Source organism: Thermobia domestica, chromosome 18, assembly GCF_964235325.1.
Source record: "Thermobia domestica chromosome 18, izTheDome1.hap1.1, whole genome shotgun sequence".
Classification (NCBI taxonomy): Eukaryota; Metazoa; Arthropoda; class Insecta; order Zygentoma; family Lepismatidae; genus Thermobia; species Thermobia domestica.
The window spans coordinates 42829864-42846602 of record NC_137471.1 but is presented as its reverse complement, the minus strand read 5'-3'; the positions used below and the strand labels follow the sequence as shown (position 1 = coordinate 42846602).

The window sequence follows — 16739 nt, the reverse complement described above, 5'->3', positions numbered from 1 at the left end:
TTTCCCTTGCAGCAGTGTAGATAGGATTTTGAGCTAGAGTGCATAAGATTATCACGGTGTCTTTTTATATTTTTTTCTATTCAATAATGTTCTAACGCTCCGCTCCAAGTATGCAAAAGGTACACTCCCACTTGAGACAGGCCGTTCTAGCCTGTAGCATTCAGGGGCGGATCCAGGACGGACTTCTGGGGGGCGGTGGGTTGTAATACTGCTACTTAGAGCTACTTTTAAGAGCGTCAAAAAATAAACTATATATTTTATTTATATATAAAATAAAAAAGTTTCCTCTTCTGGAAGGGGAGATCGCCCGATCGCCCCCCCCCCCTGGATTCGCCCCTGGTAGCATCTAGAGACATTTAGGTTCTAATAGCGAGTTTTTGACCAATTTACAAATTGTTCATTCCGAATATAGTAAATCGTACAGCGTATTATTTCTTGAGAAATGTTTCATTTTTTGTAGGGTGAATGTGCCAGTCTTCGACCACCCTCTAGTTGCCGACCACTTTTGACTTTAAAACCGTATATTAGGCTTATTTTCCGATGAAAAAGCATGATTTTCCGTTATAATTGAATTGCAGCTTATTCTGAACCAATCCTAAAGATACTGTCAAAATATATTGCACGTACATTCGGTAATAGCCAATTAAATGTGTGCTTTCGGAAGAAGCGCTGAATTTTCGACAGCTTTAATCTGTTGCAAATGGAAACGACAATGTTCTGTTTTTCGTGTTTTTTCGTAATTTTATCGCACCAGGTAAGAAATGCACATACTATTCTGTTACATGGAACTGTAGAGCACATTTCAGTAACAAACTTTTAGTGATAACTTTGAGATTTGAAGAACAAATCGATAAAATGTAGTGGTCGGACAATGACTTATGAAATATTCTTTGTTAGCTAGTGCTCGACCACAGGGAGGTCGAGCACTGAAAAATTGTAAAAATGTCAATAATGACTAACTTTCGATTCATCTGCATGAAATGAATTCCTAGTTACCAATTATGAAGTTATAATGGTGTACAAAAACATTTACTAGTGTTCGACCACTACTTTTCATTATACATCTGTACTGGTCGAGGATTAACTTTTCTTCAGTGTCCGATCATGCTTTGCGTTTGTATTTTCTCGCAGAATTCCTTAATTCAAGCATTAATTAAGTGATCAATTTACATTTGTATAAGCATTTGCTGAATCTTATTGTTAGTAACGGAATATTCATCGAACGGCCGTGGTTCAATGGTAGTAGTTTCGGGCTTCGAATCATGAGGCGGTAATCTACTGGGAGTTCGAATCCCTCTGAAGAGCAAGGACGTTTTTAACTGTCCGTGATATTTGTGTTCGTGTACCTGTCATAATTAGATTACGCCAAATTGGCGGAGGAGCCTTAAAGCTGAATGTCTCGGTTAAGACGACCTTTAAAAAATGGTAGAGCATTGGCTTAGCATTCGGGAGGCCCTAGGTTCAATCCCAGCGGCCGACCATCCTGACTGAGGTTCTACAGGGTTTTTCCTCTGTCACACCAGGGAAACGCTGGGATGGTACCTACAAAATAAGCCCTGGCCTTCTACCTTCCATCATCCTCTCCTCACCCTATCCCGATCGGAACCTTAGATGCCTAAAGGCCATAAAATAAATTCAAATTCAAGTTAACTGAACGCAGTTTCCCTAGATTTTCATGCAAACTTAACGGAACTGTTAGGGTATGACATTTCATTTGAGTAATAAATTTATATTTGGTCTAATTCGTTTAATACTGAACTACACCATTCTTGCTTCGTCGCGGAACTGCATTCAAATATTATTAGCGGAATAGCTGCTATCAGCCTGGAATACGCCTGTTTTCCTTACATGTTCTTAAGAATTTTCCTGTTTCTTTCAGAATGAGTCTAAATAGATTCTCTTTGTTCAAACGAAGATTTACAAAAAGCTCTCGAGGCTTGTCGCAAATAATAGCACTCCATACGAAAGGCATCAGCAATCTATGGAATCCCTCGGATAACGCTGATGAATAAACTTCATGATTGCAGTCCCGAAGAGCGGAGAATGGGTTCAGAACCACACCTAACACAGAAAGAAGAGGGATTATCAAACTGGCTCATTAATATGAGCAAAATGGGCTTTCCACAGAAGAAACACGATCTTCTGAAGTATTGTCGATGCAGATAAACTTAAAACGCAGTTCAAAGACAATCGATCTGGTAAAACCTGGTACCATGCTTACATGAGAAGACATCCGCAAATCGTGTCTCAAACTCCCGAAACTTTGAACAAGGCGCGATATGCTGTAACCGAGAAAAACAGTAGCTTGTGGTTTCAGGACCTTGAGAAATACTTGGAAGAAACGGGGCAATCTGATATACTGAATGATTCTGAGAGAATATTTAATGCTACGAATCCAGTTTTTAACTGTGGATCTCTAAAGGTAAGGTAAAGGGTTTTCATTTATAGAGTGGCTAGGTTAGGACCAGTCAGGTCCGTATTCACGGGGGCTCTAGGGGGCGGAGCATCCCCTAAACTTTTGTTGGCCTCCTAAAATGTTCACGGTAGGATTGCAAATGAACTTAATATAGTGATGAACTATAATATTGTTGGATCGCCCCCCCCCCTACATTTCCGGGCTAGCTACTGGCTTGGGGCCAGCCATCTATGTCACAAGACCTACGGTTTAACATTCTATCCGAAAAGACGAAGCCTGTTTGTACTGCATTCCACTGAACCTTAAATGAATTTGGTGGTTCCTTTCTTGACAATCACAAAATTACTTATTCTCAGCGAATATTGAGCGAAACTGCGAAGGGATACCTGAAAAACTAATGATGTAACATCTGCAGATGTTATTAGTTAGGTAAAGCTATGCTTTAGCCTTCATACTGTAATTAAAAACACATTAACCGAGTAGTGGTCGGTGACTAAATGGTATGCGGTCGAACAGTAACGAAAAGTGGTCGAACACTAAAAAGAAACAGGCATTGGTGTTTCTCCGACTAATATTACGTAAATGGAATAAGTTATCTCAGTTTTGGATAAAATATAGATAAAATATAGCTTTAGGAACATATGTGAGCTAGTTGCATCCTCCTAAGTTATTCCAGTCAGTGAACAACGATTAGGGACCATACGAAAATGAGTTAGGTGGTCGAGGACTGGCACATTTACCCTATAGCTAAAAAAAAGTTTATGACTTTTTTTTTCTGCGTCAGTTCAACGTTAGGCCATACTAAAGGAACATATTAGTAGTCTCACTTTAAAATCATAATCCACCACAAGGTGGGAGAGCCGAATTGATGCTCTGACTCAGTTATCAAATATAGGAAGTTTATGATGCCTTACTTCAAATAAGTAATGACAATAGAACCGATAGAATGGTCGTCCACGATGTTCTGTGTATAGCAAACCAGCTGAGTTACTTTTCTTTCCTTTACTCACTCGTTGTCTGATATGACTTTAAAGCATTGATTCTCATGTGTTGGATGCAGTAGGATTTCTTGAAAATATATCTGGGTACTTTGAGAGGAGCAGAAATTATGCAAAGTTTAAATCTTACTTAGTTGATACGATGGACTTGGCATCAGCATTAGATACGGGTGATCCACTGATACGTAATACAGTGCAAGCTCGAAGTCGAAAGAAGAGACAGTTTCAGTACGAGGCAGAGGATGAAGCTACTGAAAACATCCACAAACAAGATACAAGATCGATTTTTATTACAAAGTTCTAGAAGTGATTGTGTTAGCTTTTAAGAGAAAGATTTGAGCAACTTAAACATCACAGCGAATATTTCAATTTTCTTTGCGATATAAGTAATCGTAAAGATATAGCCTACCACCTGAACTTTTTGTCTGAAAAGTGTACTAAACTTACCACCATTTTAACACACGAAGAATTGAAAGATATTAACCCCAGTGTTTTAAAAGACAAACTGAAAGTGTTATCCACTATAATTAAGCCTGTGAAAGTTCACAAAATAATAATAATAATAATAATAATAATAATAATAATAATAATAATAATAATAATAATAATAATAATAATAATAATAATAATAATAATAAAGGAACATGACTTTGCTCCCAATGTTAGTATTGCACGTAGAATTTTGTTAATCTTGCCTGTAACAGTGGCAAGTGGAGAAAGAAGTTTTTGGAAACTTAAGTTTATTAGAAACTATCTACACTCTTCTATGTCTGAAACACGCTTGAGTGGTCTAGCGACGATATCAATAGAACACAAATTGGCTAAAACATTGGACTACGTGATGTGATAAAGGAATTTGCTCATATCAAAGCAAGAAAAGTTTCTTTCAATTAAGATATGTTAAATTTATGTATGTCTATTGTGTTTTAGTACATTATAAGGCTTAAGCTAATCACTTACATTTACCATAATATCTGATTTACTGTATTATCTTCTTGCTCCATACTCTGTTGAAAACGCCTTTTGATATAAAATAAGCCTAAAAATTAAAATTCTTAGTCATGATTAAAGTATATTTTTAAAATTTTATTTTCTGTATGCGCTGCTCTATATTACAGATATACAGCGAAATCGAGCATACTGAATATTGTGTCAGTATAGAGTCGTTTAAATATTACGTGAACATTCCAGAAAGGTAGTTTTTTTTTTGTTTACTTTTCCATTTTATACATGTTTTTAAATGACACTTGAACGTTATCTGTCAAAATAAGGTTTGCGGATTAAAGGGGCGGCATGTGAAAGCACCGCTCAAGGCGGCAAAATTGCTAGCGCCGGCCCTGAGTAGAGAAGCTGTGCCTTCTGATTGTTGTCTCCAGAACAGACCATAGATGTTCTATGGGGTTCATGTCTGGGGATTGGGGAGGTGTGCGAAGCTGTTTCAAGGTATTATAGAGTAGCCACAATCGAGTATTTTCCGCTGTATGTTTGGAGTCGTTGTCTTGCTGAACAATAAATTGTTTTCAAGAACCATCTTCTGCGCACTAGTATGGAGATTTTCCTTTAATATGTTAATATACACTTTGTGGATCATCACTCCATCGATAAGGGGGAGACGACCCACCCCTGAGGCACTCATACAACCCCAGACGAGCACGGACCCTCCTCCGTGTCTTACTTTAGGGACGAGATTTTGAGGATTCATCTCTGTATTCACCTTGCGCCATACAATACGCCTCCCATTGGATTTGATAAAGTTAAATTTACTTTCGTCCGAAAATATGACTCTATTCCAGAAAGAAGCCTGATCCCTTATCTTTATACTCTTTTTCAAACTTTAGTCTCTTTATACGATTTGTCTTGTTCACCCAGAACATTTTCCTGGCTATCCAACCATGATACCTTGCAAATATTCCGCACTGTACTGGCTGATACTTTAACACCGAGTGTTTCCAGATCCGTTGCCAATTGCACAGCACTATTTTTTGGAACCTTTTTTCTTTCCCTAATAATGTAACGTTTATCTTGTTCGCTCAACAGTCTTGGTCTTCCAGTTTTTTTTTTCTTTTTTTTTTCGCACAGTGATAGAAACATTATACATCGCAATTATTGTTTGTACTGTTGTACGAGGCCTGTCTGCAAGGTTTGCTATCTTTCTCAAAGACTTACCCTTCTTATGCAATTTAATAATTACTTTTCTTGTCTCCTCATTTGTTTCTGTTCGGTTGCTTCCCACTTTGACAGCCCAACGTGCAGTTTTTTCACTTCTATTCACAACTAAACTCATTCTGTTACTCGTCATGCTATACAGAGGTGTATACTCAGGTGAATACTAGTGAACCCCAGTTGTGGTATCTTTGTTTCGTATTCGTACGTCAGGTGTACGATCACTTTTTGCGTTTACTCTATACACTTTCTACGGAATTTATTTACTTTCTGACCATTAAACTTGTCTTTGTGGTTCTTTATTGATACATTCATAAAGCTTAGTTTTCATTATTCACATTGTGTGTGTTATTACACTTCTTAAATTTTCTGTTTCTTTTTCGCAGGCATTCTCGTTTCAATAGCATAGGTGTACGAACACTTTCTGCGTTCACTGTATGTACAGTAAATACAAATTTATAATTTTTGACTTTACGAAGTGTACAATGTAATTGTTCAATAATTAACATAAGCAGGCATTCATTAATTTATATTAATATAATAATTAATAAAACTAATAAGCGGGTGATTGATGACTCAGTGGTAGAGTTTTCATCTATGGTATTCTAACCCAGGACATGTGGGTTTTCGATGGCTAATTTTGTGTTCGAAAATTTTCTCGGTGGAAGGCCTACCTTTCTTATATTTGTTCCATCATCACTCATTAACGAATTTAGTTTATCAAAACTCTATAGCCATATATTCATTCTGTCCGTCAGTGAAGCAAACAGTCTCATGAACTATCTGATGGATTACCAATCAATTTTGGCCATGATGTACAGAGTCAATAGTTAAGAATCGAGTTCCCTGATGAATGTAATATTCAAACCGGAAGCGGTACAAATCAACCATTTCCGGTTTTAACGTTAATCATTATATAGTAAATATGGTAATAGATAGCGAGAAGCGGTTTCCAGTAATCGACATATATATAACATTCATGTAGATAGAATGTTACCCAATTTGTGCATCTGCTGAAAATAATGAGCTTAGGTATTTAGAGAGCATTTTCCGCTTTAGAAAATGTGTGCTTGGTAAAGAATGTAGAGAATTAGCTGAGTCAGGCATGTAGCTAGAATATGGTAATAGGAAGGGGGGGGGGTGTCTGTCACGAAATACTGTGGTTATTTACCAGGGGCTCAATCATTCTAAACTATTTTATTGGCAACATATATTGGTTCGTTTAGCCAAGATTTCTAAATGGGGGGATGATATGAAATACTGTGGTTACACACCAGAGGCTCGATCAATCTAAATATTTTACTGACAACATACCCATATTGATTGGTTAGGACAATAAAATGAGGATATATTAGTAAGTATTTTAATTAGAAGCTATGAAGAAATCTCGAGTAAAAGAATATAAAAAAGTATTGAAAAAGATATAGTTTTCCGAGGTCATTCGAACGGTGTCGAGAATTTTGCGTCTGGGAAATTTGCGCCCTACCTCAAGAACAGGGAAAATTGCGCCTGCGATGTACCTCCACCGGGAAGTTGAGCCCTGCGAAATAAAAGAACCTATTGGAGCTTACGCATTTGCTCGGAAGGGCTGACATTATAGCATAAACAATCCTCCCCCACAACCATGCCATTTGTGATTTATTTTCATTGTGGCTATATAAGGGGAGAATAAACTTCAATATAAGCCAAAAGAACACAACGGATCAAAGCAATCACTGCTTCTTCCAGAGATGATTTTGGGGGAACACTGGCCTCCCCAGAGCTCTCAGAGTGCCCCCTCGGAGGAGATCAAAATAATACGTCTATAATATAATAATAAATAGAATAGTACCAGCAGTGACCCCCCTCCGGAATACTAAGTGTGCCCCCCGGAACATTTTTTTCTGAAAGAACAACTGAACGCAATTGTGTGTTTGAATTCCAGCAAGTAAACACACTGTACATAGTTTTCTTGATAATATTACTGAACTGATTTTACATTCACTTTACATTTTCTTTTCTATATTTTGTGTCCTGAAAAGCCAAACAACTCGCAAGGATTGTGAACAGAGATATCTGGGTAGAGCCAAACAACCTTTTGTAGATTAAATTATACTCTTTGATTATATTAATAATTATATATGTCATTTATACTTTTTTGTAAATTTTGTAGTATAATGAAAAATTGTATTTGTATGGATTGCCCTTTAGTGAACAAAAATTGTATTTTTTTCATTTGTTCGGAATATTATAACGGATGGAGTAACTCACTGAGACGATGATAGGCAAGCCTAGTTCAAGTGTGAGTGGAAGTTACTTTACACAATACAAAAATAAGTTGAATTGTAGGGCGCTAACATCCCAGTGCAAATATATAGCCGGCGCATTTTCCCTTCTTTTTGGGGTAGGGCGCAAACATCCCAGTGCAAATATATTGCGAGCGCATTTTTTCCTATTTTTGTGGTAGGGCGCAAATTTCCTGGGCGCAAAATTCTCTCATTCAAGGAAAATATAATGTCCGTGAAGTTGACAAGCCACTTATGTCAGACTCCAATTTCGACTTTAAACGTCGCTAGTGCTACGTTAGTGTTCGATAGTGACGCAAATCGTTAGTACTCCACAGATAACGTGTGCTTTTTAAATAATGGATATAGGTCTTCTAACTGCATGCCAACACGCCCCTTCTAAGAATCATCTCAAAAATGAGGTTAACCGTTAGAGCAAGTAAGTGCTCATTAGAGCCATTAACATTAATGCCTCCATCGTACGGCCCTATGAGTAATGATAATAGCACGCTCTTTGCTAGTCTCAATGCGTCCCTATATTTTCGCGAACATTCTGACGTGCCCAAGTTAGTTACTTTTTTTTTTTTTTTTTTTTGCAACTATTGTTTATCTGTTATTGTTTATTGCTAGTCTGCAGAGTAGTCCTTACATTAATATGCCATTGTCCTTGATAATCATTGCGTATTTACAAGCAGTTTGTTATTACTGTTAGAAGATATCAAAAAACAACAGATAAAATCTACTACTTAACGGTTCACATTTTTCTTTTACAGTACATAAACGATTAATAATAATAATAATAATAATAATAATAATAATAATAATAATAATAATAATAATAATAATAATAATAATAATAATAAGAAGAAGAAGAAGAAGAAGAAGAAGACTATTCCAGCATAAAAGTTATCAATTGCATCCCACTGGCAACAAGAGACGCATATTGTAGAATCCTCTGAGAAGACGGAAAGAAAGAAGAAAAGACGGTGATTTTGGATTATGAGTTTTTTTGTTTTTTTTTCTTGAGACAGGAGGACAGAGGAAAGATGCCTGTAGTTTTGTCAAGAACTAAAATATATCTGAAAGGGATGTAGTTTTAGTTTACAGTTGGTTGTAAAGTTCTGTTGTTCGAAGTTTATTGGGAAATAAAACCATACAGAACATATGTGAATCTTATTGAAGTGGAATAGAGTGCTCTCACAGTAGTATAGTGTTTATGAACGTATTGAGTGCGTTTTCAGTCGTAACATTTCTGGCGCCACAGCGTGGAGCAGTGACTTGTAGTTTGTGAGAGCACAAGAGACCAGTTTTAGTTTGTTCGAATTAGTTGTAAATAATGGATACAATGAACAAGTTAATTATTGGAAGGAAACCTGTAAGAGCTTCATTAATAAGAACTTGTGAACTATTAATTGGTGAGTTTGAAAAGGTCGATCCAGATGAAGAAACACTACAACTAAACGTTACGAAATTAGAAAGGTTGTTTACCGAACTTTCCACTTTCGATGAAAAAATTTTAGGTGAAATTCTTTGTGATACAGGTGCGGACTGTGATATCCGGTACGAAGTAGAATACAGGTCAATAGAAGAGTACCGAACTAAAGTGGATGAAGTGCGCGTGAAATACGACAAATTTCTAAGGCGCGAAACGGACAAAAGCAGTAATAGTGGTAGCCAGGCAGGTTCTACTGCAGGACGCAGAAAGCTGAAGTTGCCAAAGTTAGAACTAAAGAGTTTTGGTGGTGAAATTAATGAATGGTTAAGTTTTTGGAGCCAGTTTAAACGTATACATGACGACGAAGAGTTAGAGAAAGAGGACAAGTTTCAATACCTTCGTCAGGCAATCGTAACAGGTACAAGGGCCTGGGATGTTGTAGCCAGTTACCCGCCTACCGGTGAAAACTATGATAAAGTGATTGAAAGTTTAAAAACACGGTTCGGAAGGGAAGAACTTTTAACGGAGTACTACGTGCGCGAGTTACTCGGACTAGTTATCCAGAACGTGTCGGCGCAAAAGGACAGTGGAAGTTCGCCGTTATTTTCGTTATATGATAAACTGGAATCACACCTGCGGTCTTTAGAAACAATAGGAGTGACTAGTGATAAGTGCGCAGCGATGTTGTTTCCTCTGGTAGAGTCGTGTTTACCAAAGGATGTGTTACGTGTTTGGTTAAGACACACCGGAAGTGACAATGCAAATGAAAATGGATCCAATTTTTACAGTGAGAAAATGAACCAGTTGTTGGTGTTTTTAAGAAATGAAGTGGAAGGTGAGGAAAGAATCAGATTGGCACAAGCAGGATTTAAGCTAGCAGGCAGTGGTAGTACGATTAGAAGCAAAAAGAGTTCTACAGAAAACAAATTTCCAACTGCAAACAACCTGTTTTCCAGCCATCAACAAGAAGTACCGGTCAGAAAAAGGTGCGCGTTCTGTGAAGAAATGCATGCGGAACAAAATTGTGTGAAAGCGCGAGACTTAACACTGGAAGAAAAGAAAAAGTTGTTGATAAAGAACGAACGTTGTTTTTCGTGTTTCAAGCCAAAACACTACGCGCGCGAGTGTGAATTGAACATTAAATGTTTCAAGTGCAAGGGGAAACATTTCGCGATTATGTGCAATAAATTATCGGTACAAAGTAATAAGAAAATTGGGGATGGTAAAGAATCTGCCACATGTACCTTAACAAATCAAAATTCTAGTGAACAGTACCTATTACAGACGATTAAGGTTAGCGTACTGGTAAATGGAACAGTACGTGAGATAAGGGCGTTGATTGACACGGGATCACAGCGTTCGTATATTTTAGAAAGAACCGCGCGTGAAATTGGTCTTGTTCCACAAGGGGAAGAAACATTAGTACATATACTGTTTGGGGGTGTTCATTCAAACAAAGAAAAGCACAAACGATATGAAATCTGTGTGGGTGCCGTCTGTGGAACTTTTACCACAAAACTAGAAGTGTTGGAGAGACCGATCATTTGCAACAATATTCAAAGTCTAAAAAGGGGTCCGTGGTTAAAGGAAATAAAAGCGAAGAAGATCTGGTTAACAGACTTTGGTGGGGATGATAGTGAAATTGAACTACTTATTGGAGCTGATATGGCCGGACAATTGTTAACTAATAATGTGCATAAACTAGATTCAGGTCTTGTTGCTGTGGAAACGAAGCTAGGGTGGGTCGTGATGGGGAAAATCCCTGCCCACAAGGAAGACTACCAAGGGGTGTCAGCAATGTGTGTTACTTCACTGTTGACACAGAACGTAACAATAGCTGATCTGTGGAGGTTAGATACATTAGGAGTCACAGACCCGGTGCAGAGTATAACACGTAAAGAACGGGAACAGGAAGTTATCGAGCACTTTGAGAAAACCGTGAGGATCAATGAAGAACGGAGGTACGAAGTGAGTTTGCCGTGGAGTGAATATCATCAATCGCTTCCTGATAATTTAAGCATTGCGGAAAAGAGATGTCTGACGGTGTCGGAGAAATTAGTTCAACAGAGGAAGTATGAAGAGTACGATGCAGTCTTTCAAGAATGGGAAAGGGACGGTATTATAGAAGAGGTGCATAAAGATGAAGTTTTGGCTCCAGGTTACTATTTACCACATCGTGCTGTGTTTAAGGAGAATTCGACAACTAAAATCAGACCAGTGTTTGATGCTTCTTGTAAAGTGAAAGGTGCGCCTTCATTAAATGATTGTTTGGAAAAAGGCCCAAATCTAGTCGAACTTATACCAGCTTTATTATTGAGATTTAGAGAGAAAAGGATTGGGGTTGTCTCCGATATAAAAAACTTTTTTTGCAAATAGTGGTAAACGAAAGAGATCGTGATTTTTTAAGATTCCTATGGTGGGAGGACTTCTCCAACAAGAAACAGAAAGTATACAGACACAATCGGGTTGTGTTCGGTTTGAATTGTAGTCCATTTCTCCTGGGAGCTGTGTTGAACCACCTTTTAACCAATGCCCCTCCGATGTATAAGGAAATTGCGGACAGACTGAAGCAGTCGTTTTACGTAGATAATTGTGTAACTTCCGTTAGTAGTGAGGAAGAACTGGTTATCTTTATCGAACATTCTACTAAGTTGTTAGCTGAAGCAAAGTTTGACCTGCGAGGATGGGAGCATACAGTTTTACAAGCAGAAAGTCAGGAAGAAAAGAGTATTCCGGTACTAGGCGTAGCTTGGGAAAAGTGCAAAGATGTTTTGAGCTGTGATCTACACTGTTTCGACGAAACTGAAGAGACCGTTACCAGAAGGTCCATTCTTTCTGCGGCGCACAAGATTTTTGATCCAATTGGATTCTTGTCACCTATGACACTAATCCCTAAACTACTAATACAAGAAAGTTATAACGCGAAAGCTAGTTGGGATGAGGTAGTTCCAGAAGACACTGCGCGGAAGTTCCGGAAGTGGTCTAAAAACATCACAGTGTTACAGGAGATAAAAGTTCCCAGACGCTTCACAACTGATCCGTGTAGAAAGTCGTGGAGTTTGCATGTTTTTTGTGACGCTTGTCAATACGCTTATGCGTGTGTAATATTTTTAAGAAGTGAAAGTGCTGGAAAGGTTGAAGTTCAGTTACTAGCGAGTAAATCTAGAGTTGCGCCACTGAAGAAGGTTACAATACCACGACTCGAGCTAATGGCATGTTGTATCGGTGCACGACTTGCTCGAACAGTTATTGATAGTTTGGAATTGGACATTCCTGTTTCTTATTGGACGGATTCAACTACTGCTCTGAGTTGGATCAAACGAGTTGAACCTTGGGGCGTGTTTGTTGCAAACCGAGTTCGAGAAATAAGATCGATATCTGACATCTCCTGTTGGAGACACATCCCTGGTGAATTCAACCCAGCAGATCTTCCAAGCAGAGGCTGTGATGCTACTACTTTGTTGAATTCCAGATGGTGGGAGGGTCCAGGTTGGTTGAAAATGGAAGAATCCGATTGGCCAGTGAGGGATGCAACGGTGAACGAATTTGAAGTTAGCAGTGAAATGAAGAAAACTTCGGTTTCAATGATGGTGAAGTGCGAGACGAAATGGTACCTACGATATTTCTCAACGTACGAGAAAGTTTTGCGAATGGTTTCCTGGATTTGTAGGTTCGTAGAGAACTGTCGCTTGAATCCTGGGGACAAATATTCAGGAGAGTTAACAAGTGGTGAATTAGCAAATGCAGAAAGGCTGTTACTACGCATTGTTCAAAGGGAATCTTTCAGTTCAAATGATACAAGATTGAAGACTCTGGTTACTTTTCAAGACAGTGATGGTTTGCTACGGGTGAAAACAAAGATATCAAGGAGAGATGATGATGAATATTTTAGATATCCTATTATTTTGCCACCGGACCACAAGTTGGTGCATATGTTGATAATGCAAGAACACTTGGAAATGTTACACGCTGGAACACAGATTCTATTGAACAAACTGAGGGAAAGATTTTGGATTCTACGCTCAAGAAAGACGGTGCGTTCTGTTATCCGCAAGTGTGTTAGGTGTAGAAGACATGATGCGAAGAAAATGTCCGTAAATCCAATTGCTTTACCTAAAGATCGAGTAAGAGATGCCTCAGTTTTTGAAATCACTGGAGTGGACTTAACTGGGCCATTAATTCTGCAGGATGGCACGAAGGCTTGGATAGTGTTGTTTACCTGTGCAGTATATAGGGCTGTTCATCTTGAATTGGTTCTAGCCCTGTCAACTTGTGAATTTTTGTTGGCCTTACGAAGATTCATAGCGAGAAGAGGAAGACCTAAAATCATCTACAGTGATAACGGGACCAATTTTGTGGGGGCTAGTAATCTATTCCACACTATCAAGTGGGAGGAAATAGCTGTTGAGTCCTCAATCAAGAGAATTCAGTGGAAATTTATACCACCTAGTGCGGCCTGGTGGGGTGGCTGGTGGGAGCGTATTATACGAACATTGAAATCCTTGTTAAAGAAAACGCTGGGGAGGGCATCATTGAACTATCAGGAACTGATGACCTTACTATGTGACTGTGAAGCAGTTTTGAATTCCCGACCTTTGACCTACTTATCTGAAGATGATGATGATTTACAGCCGTTAACACCTGCCATGTTTCTTCAAGATAATCGGGAAACAGGTGTGCCAGATTTGGATGACATTGGAAGTTTTCAGTTAACAAAGAAGTACAGAAAACTACAAGACCTGAAGAAGAGATTTAGGGACAGATTCAGGACTGAATATTTGGGACTATTAGTGCAGCGACAACGAGAGAAAGGGCATGCTAGGGACATAAAGTTGGGTGACGTCGTCTTGGTTGAAACTGAAGAAAAACGTAGGATTAACTGGCCATAGGGAGAGTAGTTGATTTCTTCCCGGGTCAAGATGATCATGTTAGAGTGGTGAAAGTGAAAACAGAAAACGGGATCCTTGTTCGTCCGGTGCAGAGACTGTATCCTCTAGAGGTATCGGTGCCTGGGGATTTGGTTAACGACGCAGAACATCCTGTGGTGGAACCAATGGAGTCAGAACATGCTCTGGTGGAACCAATGGAGTCAGAACATGCTGTGGCGGAATCAGTGGAGTCACAATCTCCTGTGGTGAAGAGCAGCCGAGTTGGTGATTTATCTACGAGGTGTGGTCGGAAAGTGAAAGTTCCGTCAAGATACTTAGAGTAATTTGTTTTGATGGTCATCAAAAGGTGGGAGTGATGTAGAATCCTCTGAGAAGACGGAAAGAAAGAAGAAAAGACGGTGATTTTGGATTATGAGTTTTTTTGTTTTTTTTTCTTGAGACAGGAGGACAGAGGAAAGATGCCTGTAGTTTTGTCAAGAACTAAAATATATCTGAAAGGGATGTAGTTTTAGTTTACAGTTGGTTGTAAAGTTCTGTTGTTCGAAGTTTATTGGGAAATAAAACCATACAGAACATATGTGAATCTTATTGAAGTGGAATAGAGTGCTCTCACAGTAGTATAGTGTTTATGAACGTATTGAGTGCGTTTTCAGTCGTAACACATATTTTAACTTCACAAAAATTAGTTTCTCACGATTTTCTGGAAAACTACGGATGATAACATCTTCATTATGTCAAGTTGTTTATCTCAGTGTGATATATGTCTTACCTCTGGACAATATCACAGTAAAACAAAAATTAAATATTAGAAGTACATCGTACTTTTGGACTACATCTCATTAACCATGGGAAGATTGAGTAGTGTATACTTTAGGATGTAAGTTTCAGCTTAATTTGCATCATACATTCTTAGGATTACAAAAAGGAAATTTGTTCGTTTACGTTTGAACAAAATTCTTAGGATTACAAAAAGAAAAAAATAATTTTTCCGAATTCCGGAATTTTTCCGAAATCCGGATTTTTTCCGAAATCCGAATTTTTTCCGAATTCCGGAATTTTTCCGAATTCCGGATTTTTTCTAAATTCCGGAATTTTTCCGAAATCCAGATTTTTTCCGAATTCCGGATTTTTTCCGAATTCCGGATTTTTTCCGAAATCCGGAATTTTTCCGAAATCCGGATTTTTCTAAATTCCGGAATTTTTCCGAATTCCGGATTTTTTCCGAAATCCGGAATTTTTCCGAATTCCGGAATTTTCCGATTTTACTTTCCGGATTCCGGAAAGTAAAAATTCCGGAATTGACCATCCCTAATATATATATATATATATATATATATATATATGGGGGGTAAAGCTTTATTGTCTCATTTTGAAATTTGCACCTTCAGACTTTGTCCTGTTGGCCTAATTTTATCCGCCCCCCCAATATAGATTGTCTAATTCGCACATTGTTTTAATGTAAACAAATCACGCATATTGGCGATTTAACGTATTTTGGGGAAATAAGGGGAATAATTTGTGATTCATTGGCTTTCCGTCGCGTCTCTGCCGCTGGTGGGCCAATGCTGGTATAATTTCCAAAACGAAAGTGGGGAAACTACGTAGAGTGGCTGCGAGGCCGCAAATTGTTGGCGAAATGTCACTAGATGCCCATTGGTGGTCCATTATTATTATTATTATTATTATTATTATTATTATTATTATTATTATTATTGAAGTTTTGTAAATTTAATGGTTCACCCTGTACAAAAACGTTAGGCGCTTTTGTATAAGCAATGGTTGTTTCAGTCGTAGCCCACTTTGCTTTGGAGCTTGTGTCTCTCGATCTATCACGCTCCCACCAGTGTGCATTGTTTTGCACAAACGCAGTGTGTGGGGTTTTCCCCGAGATTCTGTTTCTTCCCATTTTCTTCACTCCACTATTTCTTTCATTCTCATCATCAACGTCTCCTTTAGCTTAGCCGGCATAACCATGGAACGTAAAACTTAAAAACACAAATATTCGTACGATTCATGTTAGTTCAGTAGCCCTACTTTCTACATACAAGTTTACTGGAATCCTTCCGTTTAACATTTAGATACTTGTAGGGACGTACCCAGGGAATATGTCCTGGTGGTACTGACACTTCTCTCCAATCCTTACTATTTTGTGACTTTTGCCAAATGTTAGCGGCAATTTTACAAATTTTAATACGATCTATCCACATACGGAATATGTATTCTATATTATAGTTCTTCTTCTTCTTCTTCTAATTATTATTATTATTATTATTATTATTATTATTATTATTATTATTATTATAATTATTATTATTATTATTATTATTATTATTATTATTATTATTATTATTATTATTATTATTATTATTTATTATTATTATTATTATTATTATTATTATTATTATTACTGAAGATTTGAGACCTCAATATTACATCCTATTCTAGCAAGACCAGGGGTATTTTCGGGCTGTTTCAGTGGTACACTTCTGCTCAAATAAACTTGGAAACTTGTTCAGACCAGGGGCGTATCCAGGACGGACTTCTGGGGAGGGGCAGTTGGTTGTAATACTGCTA

At 38.0% G+C, this 16739-nt stretch overlaps 2 protein-coding genes across 2 annotated transcripts; both read left to right on the top strand.

The window, feature by feature from the left end:
• The first annotated feature begins 9177 nt into the window (after nucleotides 1-9177).
• On the top strand, nucleotides 9178-11652 carry LOC145675082 (uncharacterized). The gene has a single exon (XM_081745451.1). The coding sequence runs from the start codon at nucleotides 9178-9180 to the stop codon at nucleotides 11650-11652; it is 2475 nt and encodes an 824-aa protein (XP_081601577.1).
• Nucleotides 11653-11816: 164 nt separating this feature from the next.
• On the top strand, nucleotides 11817-14165 carry LOC145675080 (uncharacterized). The gene has a single exon (XM_081745450.1). The coding sequence runs from the start codon at nucleotides 11817-11819 to the stop codon at nucleotides 14163-14165; it is 2349 nt and encodes a 782-aa protein (XP_081601576.1).
• The last annotated feature ends 2574 nt before the right edge of the window (nucleotides 14166-16739 follow it).